The sequence below is a fragment of the Fundulus heteroclitus genome, chromosome 3, assembly GCF_011125445.2.
Source record: "Fundulus heteroclitus isolate FHET01 chromosome 3, MU-UCD_Fhet_4.1, whole genome shotgun sequence".
Taxonomy (NCBI): domain Eukaryota; kingdom Metazoa; phylum Chordata; class Actinopteri; order Cyprinodontiformes; family Fundulidae; genus Fundulus; species Fundulus heteroclitus.
The window spans coordinates 31,438,608-31,462,830 of record NC_046363.1 but is presented as its reverse complement, the minus strand read 5'-3'; the positions used below and the strand labels follow the sequence as shown (position 1 = coordinate 31,462,830).

Below are 24,223 nucleotides of genomic sequence, written 5' to 3'. Positions count from 1 at the left end.
TAATTTGATAGTGGTCCCACAGACAAACTCCATTTTTCTAAATGAAAGATAAATATATAACTGACTGAAGAGATTTAAGAGACGGAAATGCAGATTATTTAAGGCATTTGTTTTAGTTTAATCTTTAAGCTGCAGATAAAAAAATGGCTTCTATCTTTGGCTGCTTATACATGACACGGTGGAGAACTTTTTGATTTTAAATTGCCCAGTGACAAACACTCCTGGATAGGTGTCGAAACGTTTTCAGAAAGAACTGAATTGAAAGTCCGGTTGCCTCCAATTTAAGTCTGTTTGCTGGTGCCCAGTTTAGCATTATTGATCAGATTAGGAAATAAATGACGATCCACAATTCTTTCAAAGAAGCAATTTCTATGAGCAAAAACTTGGTTGTCTCAACTGGCATAAGGTGCAGAAAACCTCCAAACACCAACTTCCAAATGCACTGTATGGCATTGATGATTGCCTACAAATAGTCATTCAGAAAATGGGCATATTTATAGTTTAAGCAGAGATGGCAGAGACCAGAAAGCATGATCAGAATTTGTAAATATCACATGTTTAAAGGCACCACATATAAAACAGTTGGGGACAGCAGCTGAAGACCTTACCAGGTGTGTCTCCTGTTGACTAAAACAAATGGTGAATGGCCTCTACTTGTATAATGCTTTATCAAGTCCAGAGGACCCCAGCATTGAGTCCTTCACCTATTCACGCACACATACAAACACTGGTGGTGGTGAGCTACATTTGTAACCACAGCTGCCCTAGGGCAGACTGACAGAGGTGAAGCTGCAATACATTTGCAGCCACTGGGCCATCTGACCACTGCCAGCAGGCAAAGAAGGTAAAGTGTTTGTTAATGGACACATTTTCTTTTTTAATCGTGCAAGTTGTGCACCACAACTTCCCTTTGGTATGTGTTTACTAAAGTGTATGTTCTCTTTTAAATGACTTTAACCTTTACAACTTCCCCAATTAATCTGAGAACTGACAGGACCTGAACACAAGGTTAAAATAAATACAAACACTTTGTTATGAAGGACCTAAAAAAATAAACAAATTTCAGCATTTTTGTAATCTTATCTACAGAATAGGAATGTGTTTAAAACAGTGTAAAAGGTGCATATTTTAAGATCACAGATAACATAAAGCTTAGGAATGTTGCAGAGGTTCTGCAAAAATAAGCAATGCTCAGTCTGAGAATGTAGATCATGACAGCTGTAAGGACTTGCTATAGATCACAAACGAAAGATTTACGCTACTGATTTGCATTAAGTGATGAACTCAACACAAGGGAAAGACCTGTAGAACAAATCCAGGGGTGTCCAAAATGTTGCCTGGGACCATTTTTGGCAGGAGGAAACAAATTGCTGTTTTTTAATTTTCAGGAAGCTGTGATTGTCACCATGTATGTGAAATTAACCACAATGTGTGCAGCGGACTCGATTCAGATGATTTTGTGACTCATTACCACCTGAAGCCTAGATCTCGGATTGCCTCTGTCCCTTTGGAAACCTCAGCCTGTTGACTTTTATTGTGTATGATCCTAGCTTGGACTAAGGATTCCCCTTCTATTTCTGCCCCGCTCTCATACTACAAGAAGTAGATCATTCAGTCAGTGATTCAGATCACCAAGACGGAGCCTTTGGACCCACTGATCAGAACCAGTGCAACCTCCCGGCTACTGAAAAGGTTAGTGGCTCTTATTCAGTGCTCACATCTTTACACAGAGTTGGTCTCGGCCACTAACCTTGTTCTCTCCCCAACAGGGGTTCCTGAGTGTGTGCCAGTCAGTTCCTGTTCCAGCAACACCAATTCATTCAATAAACCTTTTAAATGCATTTCTGTGTCGGCTGAATTATCGGATCTCCATATTTGTGTGCAGTAAAACAATAAAAGTGTGTTAATATTAAGCAACAAATAACATTCAGTTTTTAACCTCTTTTATTTAAACATATATTTAAACAAATAAAACTTTAAGCACAACCCATTTTGAGTTGTGCTTAAAGATTATTTTTGAGTACCCTCGTTATTTATCTCTGTACAAGTAGAGCAACACATCAAATAGAGAGAAGGATTTTAAATTGTAAATGGCTTGTACATGTAGTGCTTTATCAAGTCGGGAGGACCCCAAAGGGCTTTATGACAATGACATTCAGTCATTCACCCATTCACACGCTAACAGCAGTTAGCTACATTTGTAGCCACACTGCCCTGGGCAATCTGACAGAAGTCAGGTAACATGATAACAGGTAACATTAAAACTGACAGGTGAGTGGTGAAGTCAGTGTTTTTTCTTCAAAACTTTATTTGTGACCTCTTATCTTAGCATTTACTAGGTTTTATGTAGCGCTGGATAGTGAGGATCTAAGTCTGTGTGTGCATTTTGGAAAAGGGAATCTGGGTTTTCTGGCCGCTGGCAATGGAATGAAGATGGATGACAGCCAATAAACGTCAAAAAACATTAATGATACTTTTGTTCTGTTTGCTGCCTCCATCTGCCAAAAATCTTTTGAAAACACAAAGCATTTAACAGAATAAACAACAATAACCATGCTGTTATTAAAATATTTTGTGGTTTTAAAAAAAGGAACTTATTAATATTAAGTAGTTTACGTGACAGGAACAGAGACGGCAAGTTAATTTCTATAAGCACATTTCAGTGAAAAAACAATTCAAAGTGCTGTACCTGAAGAGAACGTTAGAAAATAAAAACACAGAGAAAAATAAATTGCAGCTATAATTAACCTTCTCTAACCCCCAGTTGGTCGAGTCAGATGACCGTTCACACTGAGCCTGGTTCTGCTGGAGGTTTTTCCTTCCCGTTTAAGGGGAGTTTTCCTCTCCACTGTCGCTTCATGCTTGCTCAGTATGATGAATTGCTGCAAAGCCATGGACAATGCAGGCAACTGTATCTGTGGCTCTATGCTCTTTCATGAGGAGTGAATGCTGCTTGTCAAGACTTGATGTAATCTACTGGGTTTCCTTAGATAGGAAACTTTTTGACCAGTCTGTCTAATTTGACTGAATTGGACTTTGTAAAGTGCCTTGAGATGACATGTATCATGAATTGGTGCTATAAAAATAAAATTGAATTGGAAAAAATAAAAAATATATAGTCACATTAGCTTTAATGGGATCATAAATTATTTCCACAAAATGTAGGCCTCAGAGCTTCTACAGTCAAAACCCAACAACATCAAAGAAACAAAAAGGCAACATCTTCATTTTGAGATTCATTTAGTCCTATGTGGGGGGAAAAGAAAAACACTCCAGCAAAAATCCCCACTACAGATAGGCAAAAAAAAAATCTATACCTTATACATTCTCTGGTTAGCCATGATATCATAACTGACCAGTAGAGTCTGCACATTGACAAGGCTAGATTTTTGAGTGTTGATACTGCTTGCAATAATAATCTATCATTTTTCCATTCTAGCTGTAATTCAGATGTTGGTCGATTAATCGCCAAAGGACAGGACATCTCCATCAGTACATACTGTGATAGCATTGGCTCTATTGAACACCTGATTCTTCACACCCTTGGCTTCTACCATGAACAGCTCAGACATGACAGGGATGACTATGTGCAGATTGATTTTGACAAAGTCAAAACAGGTTTGGTAATTTTACTAGAGTATATTTCCTGTTTCGCCATGTCGAAATGTTTGAGGTAAATGGGGGTATCAACCTCTTAGAATTTGTCAGATTAGAAGTATAATTCAATAAAAACAAAAGTCTTTATTGAATAGGCTGATACATCGTTATCTTCTGAATATTCAGTGATTAATACATTTTGTTTTAACAACTTTAAGAGCATTTGATTGTTTCAATATATACTTTGTGTGAAATGTGATAATCACTTGGTAGATGGATTAGACATGCATATGCATAACTGTTTTTAAACTGCTTAATTTTATGACAGTCAGACATTAACAACATTTGCTTTTAAGTCTTTTTCCCAGCAAACTGTTTTTCTGTTCAGTTTCAAATATTGTTGGGTCCTTTAGGTCAAGAAAAATATTTCACAAAGGTTAGTGATGTGAACACCACCCACAATGTGCCATATGATTACCTGTCAGTGATGCACTCAAGTTAAGATTACTTAAGCAATGGCCATGGCTCTAGAATTATTACCAAAGACCCCAATTTGCAAGATGTGATTAGTCAAAGACTGGAAATGAGTCCTAGTGATGCTCAAGAGTTGAACCTTCTCTACAAATGCTGTAAGTCCTACAGAATGTTTTTTTACATTACAAAAAAAGATTCTATCTATTGTCAAAGTTGAACCTGTGAACAGATGTTAAATATAGCTTTAAACATAGAGTAGAGCTAAAATATGTAATGTATGACAGACATTAATCAAACTTTCAATTTGACTGATAATTGTTGTTTGTTTTACTTCAAGTAAATTGTTTCAAATGAGTGTTTGATACAGGACTGGACAACAGACTTAATTAAGCTTGCGGGGAAATAAATATGTAATGAATGGTGTGGAGTAGAACCCGGAATTCAGCCAAAACAATGTTTTCCTTTGCTGGATTTTATTTAAATGAACAAAAACCAGATCCAAAAGGGGGTAAGGCAAACATCCGAAACACTTGACAGGAACAGAACTGGGCAGAACAAACAGAAGCAGGTTAACAAAAACAGGATCAAGGTGCTGGGGCTCTTACCAAAACAAACGAGGAGGAACAGACGTGTGGGCATGAAGTGTGACGAACCGACAAATAACTGAGGAGGGAGTGAGGCTTAAATAGACAGACAAACAGGTGAGCGGAGTGAACCAATTAACTATAGGCAGGTGAAAGCAATAATGACGCTGACAGAAGAAAAAACCTAAGACTGAGCATAACACAAAGCACAGAGCAAAAATAAGAACTAATACAAAGACCGGATAACTTAAAGCAATACACAGACTAAACCGGAACCTAAAACAAGACAGAACCTACAATAGAAATAAACCCAGAGGCAGGAGAGAACTAATTTAACCAAACAATAAACCTAAACCAAAACAGAACATTACAAAATATAGAATTTAGTTGTAAGGTAATACTTGACTTTTAAATTTCATTTAGCTCACTTTCAAGTAAATAACCTAGAAAATGATTAACACCATCCAGTTTTTGCCAGACATCTTCTGGCTTCCTCTCCCACCATCGGAGCCAACTCAACACCAGGTAGTGGCCGGTGGAGAGCTCCGCCCCTCTCTTCACCCGAGTGTCCAAGACATGTGGCCGCAGGTCAGATGAAACAACAGCAAAGTTGATCATTAAACTACGGCCTAGGGTGTCCTAGTGCCAAGAGCACATATGGACACCCTTATGCTTGAACATGGTGTTTGTTCAACAACATGGTGTTTGTTCAACAAAAAAAACACCTGTGACCCCTGTTTCCATCCAGGGGGTCCCTGTTGACACTGTGGAGGAGTATAAGTACCTGGGAGTGTACTTTAACAATAAGATGGATTGGACTAGAAACACTGAGGCAGTCTACAAAAAGGGCCAAAGCCAACTCTTTTTCCTGAGGAGGCTGAGGTCCTTTAACATCTGTGGGACGATACTGAGGGTGTTTTATGAGTCTGTTGTTGCCAGTACGATCTTCTTTGCTGTCACATGCTGGGGCAGCGGGCTGAGGGTCGCTGACAACAACAGACTAAACAAACTGATCAGGAGGGCCGGTGATGTTGTAGGGGAGGAGCTGGATATTCTGACGACCGTAGCAGAGAGGAGGATGCTGTCCAAGGCTTCAGTCCATCTTAGACAATGTTTCACACCCTCTCCACAACACACTGGCCCAGCAGAGGAGCTCCTTCAGCCGAAGACTCCTCTTACCAAGATGCACCACAGAGAGCCACAGGAAATCATTCCTGCCTGTGGTCATCAATCTCTACAACGCCTCCCTCAGTGATTCAGACCCCCCCGCCCTCTGTAACTGACATTTATGCATTCTTTGCAATGTTCTTGCACTATCACTTTATTTGGATCCATAGTTATACATTATACATATGTATAGATATACATATATATATATATATATATATATATATATATATATATATATATATATATATATATATATATAGATATAGATATACATATATATATATATATATATAGACTTATATATGTATATATTTATATTACTTTGTGTGGAATGTTGTAAACATATATATAAAAATGTTTGTATATCTGGAGCGTGTAACAAAAGTAATTTCCCTCTGGGATTATTAAAGTATGTCTGATTCTGATTCTGATGGACAATCCATGACGAGCACAGAAGTTAGATCTTTGTTTTCTTACCTGCCTGTCTTCTGTCTTTAGTTCAATCATTAGTGGGTTCATTTAGTTTATAGAGTCTCTTTCTTATTGTAGCTTTTGTATTCTTATTAGGTCATGTATTCCTCCTTGTCTCTGTCACATCATTGCTCTTCCTCTCTCTCCCTCAGCTCATTACAATCATGTCATTCACCTGTGCTAATTAATATCAACTGCCTTCCCCTCTGCTTTCTCTCCTACTTATACTGCCGGTTTCTTCTCCATCTTTGTCAGATCCTCAGTTATGCTTCCCTGTTCTGTTCTTTTCCTTGTTGTTTTCCTGGTCCAACAAACATATCATTGGTAGCTCCACCATGTTTCTCTGAATGCCACCAAAAACATCCAGGTTGTTTTTCAGTTTTTGAAAGGAGCAGGAAGCTTTACAGGCAGCTTCTCCATTGATGACATCAATCTCTCTTAGACTGAGTCTTTGCAGATTGTTTTCCTGGTCTTTGTGTTTGCCGGTCCAATCTGTAGGTTTGCCCTTTGCTCTTGTCCCCACTTTTGTCCATCTACAAACACAACATTCATGACAATACAAGCCATATCTTTGTTTTACTTAAATAGTCTGTGGGGATGTTGCTTGGGCAAATGTCAGTAATGGGTAGTTATGATGCATAAAAGAAAAAGGCCATGGTAATGGATGGAGAAGCAATATAAGGGGCTTGGGAATCTTCACACCATCTGTGTTTATTTGATTTTAGTTTTCTAGATCACATGTAGACAGCCTGCCGCCCCAAGTGGCTGATAAATGAAAGACAATCACCTGCATGTACTGTCAGAGCTCTCCTCGTGGCACATTTATTTACAATTTAGCTGTAGATTATCCATCAGTTTACTACATTTGACAAATACTCTGAATAAGTACTTGAAGTCTATACATCAGTCATGGGGTGCTGGTGCTGGTGCCAGTTGACTATAAAGACTCACAGGACAAAGAACGATGGGCACCCATCATATCTAAAGGAAATGTAGAGGGACCATCTTTTTGGACTCTGGAAGGCAGCCAGAGTATCTGGAGAGAACCCACTCATACACAGGGAAACACAAAACCTCCATGCAGAAAGAAGCTGGGGAATGACTTGAACTGATTCCAAAAAAAGTAAAAAACAAAGCAACTGGACTTGTTTTCTGTAGTTAAAGACGTTTCGCTTCCTCTCCAGGAAGCTTTCTTAATTTAAAAAGTCTGGAGTAATGATGAGTACCAAGCTATATACCACTGGCCAAACAAAGGCCTTGTAATGGCTTAGATAACATGCAAATTCAACAGAAACAGGTCCACCCCTAGTAATGGGCGGTTGTTAAAGCCATTAAGCCAGCAGATTGAACCGAAACTGGTCCACTCCTCTGTAACGGGGAGTCGTTAGGGTTGTTATTGGCCTGGCTTGTAGGAACAATGTTTTGGTCCCCCGAATGAGGGTGAGAGTTAAGGTGATGATTGGCCGGATAATTCCGGCCAATCATCACCTTAACTCTCACCCTTTGGCTTTGAAACAACATTAAAGCTAATGCTTTCTATGGATCATTGGAGCTGATCTATGAATTTATTTTAAAAGGAAATGCTACTTTGCACACAATTCTGATTAATTAAAAGTCTATAGACTTTCATTGATGATGTTTGAATGCTGAATTATAAGGGTTCAAGCAGTTTGAAGTTCATTTTGGCTTTTCATTTTCCAATGTTGGTTTTATCTATGCACTAAAATTACTTGTATATGGGTCTGTGGGTTTGGTGGCTTAATAAAGTGAAAAAAAGTAACAAGAAACCAAAATTGTTGGATATTTTCTGCACGCACAGGTGTCATAAAATGACAAATTCACTGTCCCTTTTGATGAACATTACTGCATTGTGTAGCCTTATTTTACTGTGGATAACATTAGATTTAACTGATCCACATATCAAACGTTTTGGAAATTATGTACCCAGGTTCAACATTCAGCACAATGTCTGGAAAAATAGGTTCATATAGGTTTTATATGGAAGAATTCAGTGCTCGCATTAACACTACCCAAGTAGGCCCTCACAGTGCAAGGCATCCAAATTTTAGTGATACTTTTAAAAAAATGAAGGCAGTATAGAAAGAAATATGCAAATAAAGCACGTTTTCTAAACCATCTGCATGGGGATTATATGTTAAGGTTCTTGGTTTGTCAATATTTAGGACTGTAGTGTAAACATATAATAATATGTTTACACTAATAATATGTTGTGTCCGATGTTCCAACCGGACACAGAGTTATGTTCCTTTTAAAAAATTTGATTGAGCAAAGGATGAATACTGGTAGCTGATGAGACCGGCATAATTTGGCAGGAGACCCGAAAGCACAGATGGCGATGTGAACTGAGCAAGGACAGGAGCAGCAGGCAGGATTTGACTGTCCAGAAACGTGCAGGAAGTGGCAGACCAGAGATGACGGCAGAGGCTGACCAGAACAGACAATGCGGGCTGAGGAAACACCAGCACGGGCAGAGCATGCAGCCAGAACTCACGGGGGAAAAGGCAGACTTTGAGCAGCACGCTGACACTGGAAGAGCACATCAGTGAGGTCTGAACACGAAACAGTGAAATAGAGCCAGGATGGCTGAGCAAACAGCAACTGGTAGAAACACAACAGCAGTGTACATGAGGCAAAACGAGACGATCTGGCGATAGGGATGAGTTGGCTGAGGCAGGTATATATAGACAGGGGAAAAGGTGAGCAGAGTTGGCAGTAATTAATGGCTGCAGGTGGAGCAGATCTAAGCTAACTGACTGGTAACTGGTGACTGGGTATTGGACTGAGCTGATTGGGTGGTGACGTATGGCTGTTGGGTGAGGGGAGTGGAAACTAATTAGTCCAGAAAAGTCCAAAACAAAGCAAACAGAAAACCCAAATCATGACACTGTAGTGTATATAAATTCAATTCACAGTATTTCTACAGCAATATTTGACAGCAAATGTCATCTCACAGCCTTTTCGAAAAATATAATATCTATATTTAATTACACACATTTCACTTTGAACCTAGTTATAAAGCATCATTGTTTGTCCTGTATGTCTCAATGCTGCTCTCTGATAGAATGGTGACCTGTCAGGAGTCTACGCTAAATCTAGCCAAACAATTAGTTTAAAATGGTCATCCAGTGACACGCCTCACCCCTATTTGGCTAATATTTTCAGCTTCATCCATTTTAACCAGTGACTTCTCTGTCCGTTAGGCCATACCATCCCATCTCAACCTTTATCTACTCTGGACAAGAAGGTTAAACCCCTAACAAACTAGATATTTTACAACCATAAACACGAAAGGGTGAGATGTTTGCATTTATTTAATATTTGAACTAGATCCATTCATATGAAAGATAAAAATTTGCCTTTGCCTAAGGCCTAGCACAATGACATGACTTTTCTCAGTGGGATTTTCCACTATTTGAGGAAGCTCTACAGAACTAACCTTGGTCTATTGTAGCTCAAATTAGGCGTTCTGTCTCTCTGAGTTTCCATCATTGAAAGGTCCCAGGTGAGTGCAACTATTATTAATTTATTTGCCCTACGATTCCTTGCTCCAGATTTATATTTGTACCATGATTGACCTGCACAGGAGTCTTGTCTCTCTAGCAAGCCCTGTGGACAGCACAAAGGTTTATAGAAAAATCTTGCAGACATTGTATTCTTTTTGTTTGTCTGGTATTTTTGTTTAGGCCTCTCCTACCCACCAGTTATGTTTAGACAAGCTTCGGGGCAGCATAGTTTCAGTTGAGGAAAGATAAAGGTACACTTTTTTGATATTTAAGTTTTTATTGGTTATTTTGTTAATCTAGTCTCTAGACTCAGTTACATCATCTTTTTTTCCTACAACTTGTGATTTATCCGTTCTGTTACTAAATAAAATGTTTATTCTTTTATATTAGGTTTCCCCTAGTCACATTATATTATAATTTTATATCAAAACACATCGGAATTGATTCACGCCCAGCTCCTCCTCTTTAGCCGCCCTCTTACCTGTTATATAAGATTCTGGGTCTTAGCCCAGTTTGACAGATCCTCCTTTTACCACAGGTGTATGCTATCTGACTCCCTTGTGCTTATGTATCTGATTTTTTATTTCATTTGAAACGCCTACATTATCTTATCTTGTTGAAAGATAGTTTCTGATCTTATCCAACATCTACATGTCTGCATTTGGGTCTTTCAGCCACTATCTGCAAAGCTTAGACTAACCAAAAAGATGCAAGGCAGCATTTTTCTAATGGTCATTTTGGTGGTTTCATCTACCCTGTCCATGGACACAGTAAGTAAATGTTTTTATTTGATCTACCATGAATCACTGACAAAATATAACCTATTTTAGTTCTGGCAACAAAATTCTGCGATAGACAACAACAGCAGATTTAACCAATCACTATATAACTAATAAAATTTGACACTGTTGTATTTTTTTTAACACATTTAAGACATATATATATCTACAAATCTTAAACACAAATATGATAATGATTCAACTCTGTTGGTAATATTGAAATTAACCCATAGTTTAACTAACTACTTTCTCAAATTATCTTTAAATAATTTTTAATAGAAGCTTGTTTTCATGTTTTATCTAGGAAGATGAAAATATAGGTGGTAAGTTATACTATGCTTTTTTTATATTATTTATAAATACTCTATAACTGCGTTTTGTGGTTGTACATGTAATGAACTTCAAAGGAGCTATTGTGTGTGCTTTTGTAGAAATTGATGACAACAAGAACAACACCAATGGTAAAACTGATAATTATGTGTTACAATACACAGATCTTGTATTATTGTTATCTCAGACTTGAAAATGCGTATTTTATTATCTTTTAGTCCTTGATCTCTTTGGGGGGAAAAAATCACTAACATTTATGCTTTATCTTATAATTTGTTAGATGAGGATACTCGTAAGGTAAGTTCTTGCTTCTTGCTATGAGCAAACTTTGATGTTATATTTTTCTGAAAATGTTGACTTGCAGAAATTGTCTCAAATGATTTCTACTTTAGCCACCAATCTCTGCAAGAAGTAGTACTTTGGCAAGAGACTACCGGTGGACATCTCCAATTCCGTATGTGTTGGACAAAAGCCTGGGTAAATATCATTTTCCATCATAAATGTCTGTCTGTATATTCTTTTTTAATAGTGTGATGGTAATTTAATTGCTTAGGGAAGTAAGTCAAAGTTCAGTTTATGTAAAACAGGACAGCAAGTATTCATCAAAAAGTAGATGTAGAAGCTTGAACAAAAAAAATTAACCTATGTATTTAAATATTACTTCTCTTTTAATTGTGTGATGGTAATTTAATTGCTTAGGGAAGGAAGTAAAAGTTCAGTTTATGTAAAACAGAACATATGTAAAACATGATAGCAGGCATTCATCAATAAAGTAGACGTGACAGCTTGAACAAACCTTTTTTAACCTAATCAGGTTGAAGAGGAAATGTTTTTATTTGTTTGTTCTTTTCTACTTAATTTTTACTTCCTGACTGATCAATTGCTTGAGGTGTGTAATGATTGCTGTTGTTTTTGTTCTTTCTACACAACTATTTTGTTTTTGAAACAACAAAAGATCTGAACACTAAAGGAGTCATCATGAGAGCTTTTGACCAGTTCAGGCTAAAGTCATGCATTGACTTCAAACCCAGAGATTCTGAGGAGTATTACATTAATTTCCTAGGTTATTATGGGTATGTATGCACCTTTATTTTGTCATTCAACTAAATTACAGGTCATCAGTAATGTGTGTAAAATATTTTTTGTCAATCATATTATTATTGATATACTTACAATTGTAATGATTGGTCAAACAGAAAGTTAGGTGAGGCAGAATGGGTAAATATGTTAATTTTTATAAATTACCTGAGTCCTCTGAATCCTGTGCCAAGATATAGAGTCCATGACTGGAGCAAAGTCCTACAAAGTTAAGTCAATATAAACCTTCAGTTTTCAGTTTTGATTCAAGTATAGACTAGTGCTGCCTGAGGAAAACATTTCGTCTCAATCTCAGAGGTGCTTAAGAACAGACAAAAATGAGCTCAATATTTGATAAAGCTTTAAATAATCAAAATACAATGACAGGTTATCAGCAAAAGAATACGTATTAAACTAAATTACATAATAAAAGAAAAAGCGGTGGAAAATTAGTTTAGTTGTGAAATCTGTAACTGAGACCCAGTGGATTTAGAGTATAGCTATATGTTGAAATATTATTTAACAACGGCTGAAAATCCCTTAATTCTAAAATGTTTAGCCCCTGTCTAATACAGAGTTAAACAAAGAAGGAGCGGGCACATCGATCAGTACGAAGCTGTCCCTGCATTCAATCTAAGATTGTATATTCCTTGTACTTGTCGTTTTGCTCCGCTGTTATTATTGTATTTGTTTACCACATTTTACGACTGTTTCTTGTTGGGATGAGGGCATACAAGTCGTGTCATTATCTGTAAAGACTTATACCAGATCATTAAAAGCATGAACTCATTATGGTCTGATATGGTGAAAAAGTATAGGTTAATTCCTTAGTTCTTGCTCACCATTCTGCATCTGTTCAACCGTATCCTGTAATTTACAGTCAAATGCAACATGTCTATGCCATTTAAATCCCTTAAAGGTGGAAATGTATTTTGCTCTCAGGACGTGTTTTTAATTAATCTTTTCAATAGAGTATTAACAGTTTTTAAATAGTAATCAGTTATGCAGTAAATAACTCAAAACTTGTAAATTGTATATCGCTTATGTGGTTAGTCAAGAAGTCAAGAAGTCAAGGTATTCACAAAAAGTGCAAACTGTAGTGTACAAACTGTGTCTGCAGAAATCACACACACACACACACACACACACACACACACACATATATATATATATATATATATATATATATATATATATATATATATATATATATATATACATATATGTACACACACATATACATTATACATTGACCCTGATTAGCCATGATATCATCACTGAACAGTAGAGTCTACACATTGACAAGGCTAGATGCCTCCAATAATAATCTGTGATTCTTCCATTCTAGGTGCTGGTCATATATTGGTCGATTAGTCGCCAATGGACAGGACATCTCCATCAGACCCTACTGTGATGACATTGGCTCTATTGAACACCTAATTTTTCACATCCTTGGCTTCTACCATGAAGAGCTCAGATATGACAGGGATGACTATGTGCAGATTGATTTTGACAAAGTCATACCAGGTTTGCTAATTTTATTATAGTTTTTATCTGTTTTGCTATGCCAACATATTAGAGTTAAATAAGAATATTAACCTCTTAGAAATGGTTAGATTGGAAGTATGATTAAATAAAAATTATAAATCAGGCCAATCTGCCCAATATTTTCTATTCAGTGATTAAAACAGTTTGTTTTAACAACTTTAAGAACATTTGATTGTTTCAATATTTACTTTGTGTGAAATGTTGGCATCACTTGGTAGATTTATAGCAGGATTAGAAATACAAAATAGATTAGCTAATCTGAAAACAGGCTTGAATAAGAGGCAGATGTACTTTAATTGAGTTTTTCTGAAAATGTTCCCACACCTATCCAGGAGTCTTTGTCACTTCTGGTGGCTTGCATTTGAGAAAGTCGAAATGTTTTCAGAAATGCTAAGCGAAAGTCCGGTTGTCTCTGATTTGCTGTTGCAATGACCCAGATAACCAAGAATTTGCTCTGGCATCAGCTAAATTGCTTTTAATCTGTTTAATTTTATAATAATTAGGGATGAACATTTGTTTTTAAGTATGTTTCCAACAAACCTTTTTTCTGTTCGGTATTGAGTATTTTTGTGTCCTTTAGATTACAAAACAGATTTCGCGAAGGTCAGCAGTGATCTGAGCACCACCAACGGTGTGCCATATGATTACCTGTCAGTGATGCACTCGGGCAAAGATTTCTTAAGATATAACTACAAAGATCGAACAATTATTACCAAAGACTCCAAATTCCAAGATGTGATTGGTCAAAGACTGGAAATGAGTCCACGTGATGCTGAAGAGTTGAACCTTCTTTACAAATGCAGTAAGTCCTACAGAATGATTGTTGAAATTAGAAAAAAAGATTATATCTATTGTCATAGTTGAATCTGTGCATAGATGTTCAACACAACTTTAAACTTCTTGCATAGCTAAAATATCATTATTCAGACATTTTGTTTTTTTGTTGTACTTTAAGTATTTTTTTTTTTCAAATTATAAAGTGTGAAACAAAACTGGGCAATGGACTTAATTAAGCTTGTGAGAAAATAAATAATATTGAATTTAGTTATAACGCAATGCTGGACCTTTAAGTTTAATTTTGTTCACTTTCAAGTAAATAGCCTCAAATTACGAAAAACATGATATTACCAACATACGGTTTTTGACAGAAATATTCTATTTTATACAATGTCAAACATACCAGACAGATCATGAACAATACAAAGGCTTGTGTAGACTTTCCACTACAAAATATGGTCTGCTTTTAATCAGAATCAGAATCAGAAGTACTTTAATAATAACAATAATAATACTTTAATCCGAGAGGGAAATTATTATTTTTATTTATTTATTTTTTTCAGGCAATTATTTCAAATTCATAAATCTGGATAAACAGATTTCTGAAACTTGCCATACACATGGCACAATCCTCATGAAATTGTGTTCAGTTGATAGATCTGCCTAATGTAAATCTGAGGGGCTCTAGCTCAGACCATAAAAAACATCAGCTACCATAACTATGCAGACGACACACAGCTCTACTTCACAATGTCACCAGGTGACTATGAATCCATTCAAGTGCTGAGTAAATGCTTAGAAGAAATCAATACATGGATCGGCCAACATTTTCTTCAACCAAATAAAAACAAAACTGAAGTAATCATTTTTGGACCAATAGAGAAGCGATCAAAAGTTTGCACACAGCTTCAGCCAGTAACCACTGATCAGGCCCGAAATCTGGGTGTAGTGATGGACCCAGACCTGAACCTCCAAAAACATCTAAAAAAGTTACAGGGTTGGCCTTCTATCACCTGAAGAACGTTTCCAGGATTAAAGGACTGGAAACGCCTTTATTTTTAGTAGAATTGATTACTGCAACAGTGTTTTCACAAGTACGCCTTACAAGTCAATCAGACAGCTGCAGCTGATCCAGAACGCTGCTGCCTGCATCCTCACTAAGACTAAGAAAGTAGAGGCATATCACCCCAGTTCTAAAGTCCTTACAATGGCTCCCTGTATCTCAGAGAATAGACTTCTGTTAGTAAATAAGTCACTGAATGGCTTAGCACCTAATTACATCAAAGACTTGTTATCATTGTATCAACCTTTTAGATCACTCAGGTCTTCTGGCTCAAGACTACTCTGCATACCCAGAACCAGAACCAAACGCTGAGAAGCAGCATTTAGTTCCTATGCTCCACTTATCTGAAACAAACATCCAGAAAATTGTAAAAGTGCTGAAAGCCTGAGTTCTTTTAATTCAGGATTAAAAAAGCAATTTTTTTTAGGATTGCCTTTGACTGTTTTAGTTAAATTGTTAACTGAAACATCATTGGTTTAAGCTGTTTTTAAAATCATTAATATTCGCTTTTAGTTTCTATTTTCCCATGTTTTATTTTGTTTAAATTGTTTCCACATTTTATTCCAAGTTGCTTTTATTCTGTTTTTATTTTCCCATGTTTTAATCATGTAAAGCACTTTGCCTTGTCCTTGTACTGAACTGTGCTATACAAATAAATTTGCCTTGCCTTAATTGGCCTTGAGTGCAAAATCGGTCATCTTTGGTGGTCTGCACACAATTCTCATAAAATAATGCAGAAGTGTGCATATAGGGATCTGTTGGCATTTCAAACGTGAACTTTTCATGCTCATCCTGGACTAGTAAATGCTAAAAGTGAATGACTTGATGCAATCTGCTGGGTTTCCTTATAGAAAGCTTTGATGGACTTCGTACAGTGCCAAAGAGATTAAATGTTTTCTGAATTGTCATAATATACACAAATTGCACTGAACTGAATGTATTAAATTCTGTAAGCACAGAGCCAACCATAGGATACATATTTGTACTTTGAGCCAATTTGTATTGATGAAATAAGAACATTTTGTTTAGAGTAAAAGATAAATGTTATGATTTTTTTTTTATTTACAGATTCTACAGTTGCCTTTTTGTTCTTCTGTGACTTTTCCAATGGAAACATTTGCAACATGAGCCAAATAAACAAGTGTACACAAAAGGGCAATGGCTGGGAAGTGGTTAGACAAGCTTGTAGGGGTCTAATGTCTGACCACACAACTCTACCAGGCAAAAATGAAGATTATGGTAAGATTTGAAAGCATATTAATTACATTTCAGGTAACAAAATATTGAGTGGAATTGATTTATTACAGAATTATCAGATACTGTAAAATTTGAAATTAAAATTCACTCTAAAGTAAATGCACATGCAAGCCTGCAATTATCTGATTCATCTCTGAACTAATGTGTAAAATTATACATTATATTGTTAAAATCAGATATCTGCAAAAACAATATAAGACCAATAACCTGTTTTTCCTCACTGTCACATATTAAATTTATTTCAGTTGGGAATACCAAAATTATTTCTGTTTGCTACATTCCATAATGTCACAGGGAGAGGATTTTGTAGGTTGATTCAGAACTTTACACTTACAGTAAGACTAAAGCTATGCCTTTAAAAAAAATTGGAAAAGTCAGAGCATGACTTAATGGCTTTGTAAGCTTCTGATAGGCTGACTCAGAACACTTTAGTCAAATGGAAGCACATCTGTGGATGCATTTGAAGGCCACACCTTAAACACACTCATAGCTGGCCCAAGACAAAGCAAACTTGTCATGTTTGGCAAATTGACTCTGAATTAGCACAATCACGGAGGCAGAAATCAGTTAAAGGTTTTATTGAAGAAAATAAAAGATGGAGATGAAGTCGGCAGGCTGGATGTCCGGGTCTTGCTGAGGAAGGGAAGGCGAGAGGTGAGCAACAGAAAGGTGAGGGTTTGAATGGTGAGAATCTGAGGAGAGCCCTGGAACTCACTGGGCTGATGGTTTGGCTTGAGCTTGGGAGGGTGATGTCCAGGATTGTTGATGTGAGGTGCAGGACCGGTAGGTGTTGTCCAGATGTTTGGTCAGAGGGTGAACAGGCAGGCGAGCTCAGGCAGGAGGGCTTATGCAGGGTGTGGATCAAAGGCTTCATGGGTTCCATGAAGCTGGCTTGGAACGTCTTGGTGGAGTCTTCAGAATGTGTGAGTAACAGAGGAATGGTTTCTCGGCTTGGAATCCAGGTTTCTAGGAGGAAGGAAAATGAGAACAGAATTAGGCTTGGGTCATGCAAGGAATCAAGGCTTGGAAACAGGGTTTGGTCTGTACCAACACATGAGCGGTAACGAACTGACGCCCTCCTCCTGGTTCCAGCTCCTTATGAAGGGTGGTAATCAGCTCACATGTGAAGCACCTGCCTGTCCAGCCCTGCTGAGAAGGGAGAGAGAGAAAACCCGGCCTGCATCAGGCCTGGACTATGACAAAACTAAGCTGCTGTTTAGGGCCCCCAGACCAGCAGGGGCCTCCCATAAATGCTTCAATTTGAACATTTGCCACAGATCTAGAATTTGTATACTCGTTTTATTGTGAATGAGAATAGCATTACATTTGAGTTGATGATTGCAGAAAAGATTAATTTAAAAACTGTTGTCAGTTTAGTATTTAAATTTAATATTTGAAGGAATTGGCATGCTGACGTTGGAAAAGTGGTGTCAAGGTGTGCAGTTAAGAGCAGGTATATACATAGTTGGAATATTCAGTCATCATACTCTACTAGGAATGAAGTTTAAATGAAAGTTCAAGCTGGAAGACTCACGCCCTGCGCACCACATCCACTGATTGCCTCGTCAAGCATCCGTGCGCCAGCCAATCTGCCTCAAGTTCTCATGCTAACATTCCCACAAGACTGCCCATAAGGCACTCCACCCCTTCTCCTGCTCTTCAGCTGAGCTTCGACCCTCTTCCACCATCTTCTCCTTCACCTTCACAAGCTTCACCTGACTACTTCTCTCCTACGGCCTCCACCAGTGTCCAGCTCTTGGGGGGAAGATTTCACTAATCCTAATTCTAAAATGAACACCCAAACTCATAGACATTCGCATCTTTCATGTCTTCTGCCAGGGTCCGAGCACCAAATAACTTTTCTAATTTATGTCAATAAATCTCTCTAATTGCGTCTTTTTGTCTATGTGAGTCTCTCTAGATAAAAATGTTCAAGTAAATGATGTAGACATCATTGGTAAAGCTTGAACACAAATAGGTTTTCCGAAAGGAAATTAACCCTAAACACAGGGAGCAGTGCAAGTCACTTGGGCAGCTGAGCACAAATGCTTTGTGGTTCTCCCATCCACCAATGCCACTACCCCGAAAATGAACAATACCGTATATGTCAGTGCTTTCTCTTTACTCCCAAAATAGGTTCTCAATATTCATGTTTTCAAATCAGCTACAAAAAGTAAGAGGAGAAATTAAAATGTTGGTAAAACACTGAACCCATTTTGCAACAACAACGGCACATTTACTTCCACACAAAATAACAGTTTTACCTACCATGGAGGAAAATTGACCGACAATAGATTTAAAGTGGGACTAAAATGAGGAAACAAATAAAGTACAATGAATGAAATGCAACAATGGGCAGTGTCATACAAAACTTGATGTTAGAATAAGACTTAGTTTTGAGACGTTTTCAAATGCAATATTTTTTTATGCAAACCCTCTGTAAATCGAGCATTTAAAAAAATACTGCTGTTAAAAGGAAATTGTGTTAATGTGCATTTACACATTAACTTTGACAACCACAGGTTTTACTCAACATTTACATTACAAAGACATTTTCCATTCATCAACTCATGACTTTGTTTTGTCTTGTAACAAATTACTACATTTCCCGCACTTTCTCCCTGAGGGACAAAGCGGGGGAATGGATAGCACCGTAACAAGTTTAATGAATTGGTTGAGCACCTAGCTGCCTTTCCTCTCCAGTGGCCACACACTGCACAACTGTCAGTGTGACGCAGAGCGTGGCAGGGACGCTGTGCATCCTAGCAACTGTGGTGTGACATATATAAACAGTCCAATAGGAAGACCTCTTTCCGCTGAGCACTTTATAGTGCGACACCACATCAAGTGTGCGGTCATAAAAATTGAGCTTTGTGCATACCTGTCCATACAGAGTCTGTAGGGACTCCGTGCGGATGTCCGCAGACCCAACAGATTCCATATCCTCCGTACATGCTCCATTCTGTTCATGTCCAGCTAATGGAGCAACTACATTGTTATGTTTACTAATGACAACAATTCCATATTGGAATTAGGAATATAGTCCATGACTACTCTGAACGTTACTGTTGATGGTCACAATCTCCGTCATTCACCACCAAATTACGAAACAACTCCAATTTATTGTTCAATTTCGGTCCATTGGGCTCCAGCCAAGTCAAGCTCCACAATTCCAATTGTAGCAAACGGGAAAAAGAACACAAACAACATCTGGTTTGTCAAAAGTTAAATGCTGTAATAGAGATTGTTAACCACAATTAAAAGACATTATTAAATATTCACAATAAGGTTAATGGATTTATTTAAATATCGGTTGTAAACCACTCTTTTTGCACCAAATACGGAAGCAGTATGTAATTTCAACATTTAGTTTGAAACGAGGTAATCTTCTCCACATAGATTACAAGCATTCTGCTTGTAATGACATGCCCTCCAAAGAACTTTGGCACTAAGCTAGATGCAGTAGCCATTGCTATTCACAGACTCGTGGAGGCTTTCTGGAAAGGAACAAACACATCCAAGCAAAGAGGATGTGGAGTCAGGAAAATAAGTCTGCGCAAGTATATGTAAGCCTTAACGGATTTCTAACTTTAAAATTAAGGCCAGCGGATTTGGCTACATGAGGCATAGGCTACGTTCTCAAAGCTCAAATCAGATTTTTTTCTGAAATCTGATTTTTATTTGCAACGCTGTTCACATTACTTTTAAAAGGGTGCCTATATCTGACTCCAATGTGAACTGTTTGCAGTTCCAAACTGGCTCATATGCGCGAAAGAATAATAATAATGACTTCATGTCCAACAAGCTTTGGACCAGAAAACCTGGCAGAAATAGGTTTTATGCTTTAAAGTGTTCAATGGAAGCAATTTATTGTGCTAACGGGTGCTGAGGGCGAAGCACACAAATAAAAAGAGAGTGAAACTCTGGCATTTTACAAAGTTTTGGCTACACAATTGTCTATTTAGATGAGGGGACACAGCCAGGAATGGTGGGGCAGAGATTTTAACAACCTCACAGAGACCCAGTTCATTCATAACTTTAGGAAGTTGAGGCCAAATTTTAATAATATACGTCAATGCCTCTCCTCTCGATTACTAACGCAGGACACTCTAAATCTAAATTTCTGGAATTTAGAACTAATTTTCACTAACATAAATAGCTTTAAACAGGAATGGTTAACTTAATTTAAGTGAGAAAACTTTAATTTTTTGTGTCCCATTATGTGTAGATATATTATATGTTGATGAAAGTAAGACATTATTACATTATTTTTTTACCTTGTCATTCCAGGTCAGGAAATAGGATACTTCCTCCATGCCAGCTTAGCATCAGGTCAAGAGGGAGATTCAGCTTGGCTCAGGACACAAATCATGAGTACTAAAAGGGAATGTAAAGTCCAGTGTCTGCAGTTCTACTATTTCCATAGTGGAAATGAGTTAGATGAACTGAACATCTGGATCAGAGAGTTTCAAGATGAGCAGGACACCACAGGAACTCTCCGTCTCATGGGACAGATCACTGGTAATGTCTGTGATGCACTGACTAATCCAAGTGACTTTACCAATTTTTCTATTCCTTATGTTTTAATGACGATACAGGCTTGACGATACAGGCTTTTCTGTTCTATTCTGTTATTGTTTGGTTCTTAGCCTTTTTTATGATATGCATTTCTACCTGTGTACCGAGATACTTATACAGTGTATCATAATGATCTAAAACCTTCTCTCCAGGTCCACCAACATATCATTGGCAGCTCCACCATGTTTCTCTGAATGCCACCAAAAACTTCCAGGTGGTGTTTCAGGCTTGGAAAGGAGACAGGAACTCTACAGGCAGCTTCTCAATTGATGACATAAATCTCTCTGAGACCGAGTGTCCACATGTAACATTGCAGATTGATGACTTTGAGAAACTTTTAAGCACCAGTGCCTTTGGAACCACAATATACAGTCCACGGCAATACTCCAAGGAGGGCTACTCTTACCGGATAGGTGTCAAACTCTACAAGGAATCTGTTGGAATGTTTGTGCAGCTCTTGTCTGGTGAAAATGATGACCAGCTAAAATGGCCTTGCCTGCAAAAGCAAATGACTTTGCAAGTGCTGGATCAAAACCCTAGCGTGCAAAAGCAAATGTCAAAGCAAAGAAGTTTTGTTACTCGCAACCTGTGGTACAGGATAGGTAGGTGCACCACATAATTTGGATATTACAATAAGGGAGAACTTTAATTGAAGAGTAATAATTATATCTTCACTTTTTCTTGTGTTAACATGCTTTATATAAACAGTCACCAGTTGGTGGGGCAACCCCTATTACCATGGAAGAGTAGTTCTTGTTGAGAATGGTGAAAAACTCTATGGTTTATTTCGGATTGGTTACTTTCCATTTGTCACACTGGAAGAACTGGAAACCAGAGAGTTCCTGAAGGGAGGGAGTGTCATTTTCACATTTAGCTTTGAAGGTACGCACGCATGTTTTGCTTTAATATCAAAAGCCCATACATGTCATGATCCCAAGGTGTTTGACTATTTTTTTTGTTTTAGGCTCCTGGGGACGGTACATTCTGTCAGCTTTTCACCTTTCAGTACTATTTATGAGCTGTTCTTTCCTCCTTGTTTCCTGTCATTATTTAGTATCCTATTCATTATGGATTTAGTTATTTTATTTATACTTCTGTCAGATCTTTGTTTTCCTACCTGCCTGTCTTCTGTATTTAGTTCAGTCATTAGTAGGTTAATTTAGTTATAGAGTCTCTTTATTTATGGTAGTTTTTGTATTCTTATTAGGTTCTGTTTTCCTACTTGTCTCTGTCAGATCATCCCTCTCCCTCAGCTCATTACCATCATGTCATTCACCTGTGCTAATTAATGTCAACTGCCTTCCCCTTTGTTTTCTCCCTTACTTATACTGTCAGTTTCTTCTCCCTCTTTGTGGGATCCTTAGTTATGCTCCCCAGTTCTGGGTTGTTCTTGTTATTTTCCAGGTCCTTTTCCTTCCACTGGCCTATCTGTAAATTGGCCTTTTTGTTTCTATATTAAACCATCATTCTCTTCACCGTGCGTTTCCCTGGCTCTTGTCTGCACTTTGGTCCATCTATAAACACAACATCCATGATGATGCAACCCATATATTTGTTTAACAAAAAATGCCTATGGGGATGCTGCTTGGGCAGATGCCAGTAAAGGGCAGTCATGATGTATAAAAGAAGAAGGCCAATGTAATGGATGGAGAGGCAATTTAAGTGGTTTCCAAATGTTGATTTCTGTGTTGCTTTGATTTTAATTTTCTGGTTCACATTTTTTCTAGCTGTTCACATTCTCTGGCTGATAAATGAAAGATAATCACCTGCATGTACTGTCAGAGCTCTCCTCGTGGCACACTCATTTACAATTTAGCTGTAGATTATCCATCAGTTTACTACATTTGAGAAATACTCTTGAAGGTTGCCAGTCCATCACAAAGCCTCACAAGACAAACAACCATATGTACACCCTCATCAGGGTAATATAGAGGGACCATTTTTTTTTAAATGCTGTGAAAGGCAGCCAGAGTACCTGGAGAGAACCCTTATTTAGTTTTTTTTTTGTTTTCTTCCTTTGTTTGTCTTTTGGCAGATCTCACACCTCTGGTCAATGGAGATATCCTACCATGTTCTCAAGTAAGAGCTCTGAACATTAGACAACATTCTATAAATTTCAAAGAAGCCCTGTGCCTGAAGACTGATGAAGGGTGAGATCTTGATTCAAATATAGTTTCATTGTAACAATATACAGTTTTAAAACAAGTCAGATACCCACAGTTATCCCTAATACCTCACCAGATAGTTTACACCTGCAGGAATTGCTAGTTTTGAAATCCAACTGGGGATGTAATGCACATATGCATAATGCAATAGAAAGACAAAATCAGCTATGTATAGAGTTTTCAAATATTTTTAATCATATATGTTCTTTCTGTTATAGTATTTCTGGGATCTCTCCTGGTTTGGTCGCCTCTCCCATCCTCACCCTCCTGCTGGCAGGGATCGCTCTGCTGCCTTGATGAAACATAAACCTTCCATTCAAATATATTGGCTTTGAAAACTAATGTTTTTTATGGCTCATTTCTCTAATAAAAAAATTCAACGGAAACGCTACATTGCACACATAATTCTAAATAATGATACATTTACATTGCATTCATGTTTGGGTGTGGGACTGCACGTTTCTTTCATATGGTCATTGATCATGTTAGAATGCTAATAAATAAATGCTTATGGTTGAATTTCTTCTTCTGAAATAAAGAAGAAAGTCAACTGTAAGCAGGGGCTTTAAGCAGTTTTTTGATTTTTCATTTTCCAATGTTTTTATCTGTGCCCTAATATACTTTACTACGGGTCTCTGGGTTTGGTGGCTTAGTAAAATTAATAAAAATTTAAAAAGAAAACAATAGTGTGGGGTCTTTTCTGCACGCACAGTGGTCATAAACTGCCACAAAATGAATTTTGTTAATTTCCCTTTAAATGAAAATTACTGTATTGTGTAGCTGTTATGCATAACCAGAGAACCAGATCTGCAATGTGATACAGCTGAAT

At 37.5% G+C, this 24,223-nt stretch overlaps 1 protein-coding gene and 1 long non-coding RNA gene across 2 annotated transcripts; one reads left to right on the top strand and one right to left on the bottom strand.

Moving 5' to 3' along the window:
- The first annotated feature begins 10,381 nt into the window (after nucleotides 1–10,381).
- LOC105939643 (meprin A subunit beta) lies at nucleotides 10,382–23,878 on the top strand. The gene is made up of 14 exons (XM_036128315.1): nucleotides 10,382–10,590; nucleotides 10,904–10,922; nucleotides 11,031–11,060; nucleotides 11,210–11,226; nucleotides 11,322–11,406; nucleotides 11,885–12,002; nucleotides 13,355–13,533; nucleotides 14,135–14,356; nucleotides 16,463–16,633; nucleotides 20,942–21,172; nucleotides 21,382–21,831; nucleotides 21,938–22,111; nucleotides 23,265–23,379; nucleotides 23,613–23,878. Exons 1-14 carry the CDS (start codon nucleotides 10,528–10,530, stop codon nucleotides 23,689–23,691), a joined length of 1,953 nt encoding a protein of 650 aa, XP_035984208.1. The 5' UTR covers nucleotides 10,382–10,527; the 3' UTR covers nucleotides 23,692–23,878.
- LOC118557853 lies at nucleotides 17,215–17,672 on the bottom strand. The gene is made up of 2 exons (XR_004928063.1): nucleotides 17,367–17,672; nucleotides 17,215–17,284 (listed from the first exon to the last, which is right to left on the bottom strand). It is a non-coding gene; the product is annotated as an uncharacterized LOC118557853 (long non-coding RNA).
- Nucleotides 23,879–24,223: the final 345 nt, after the last annotated feature.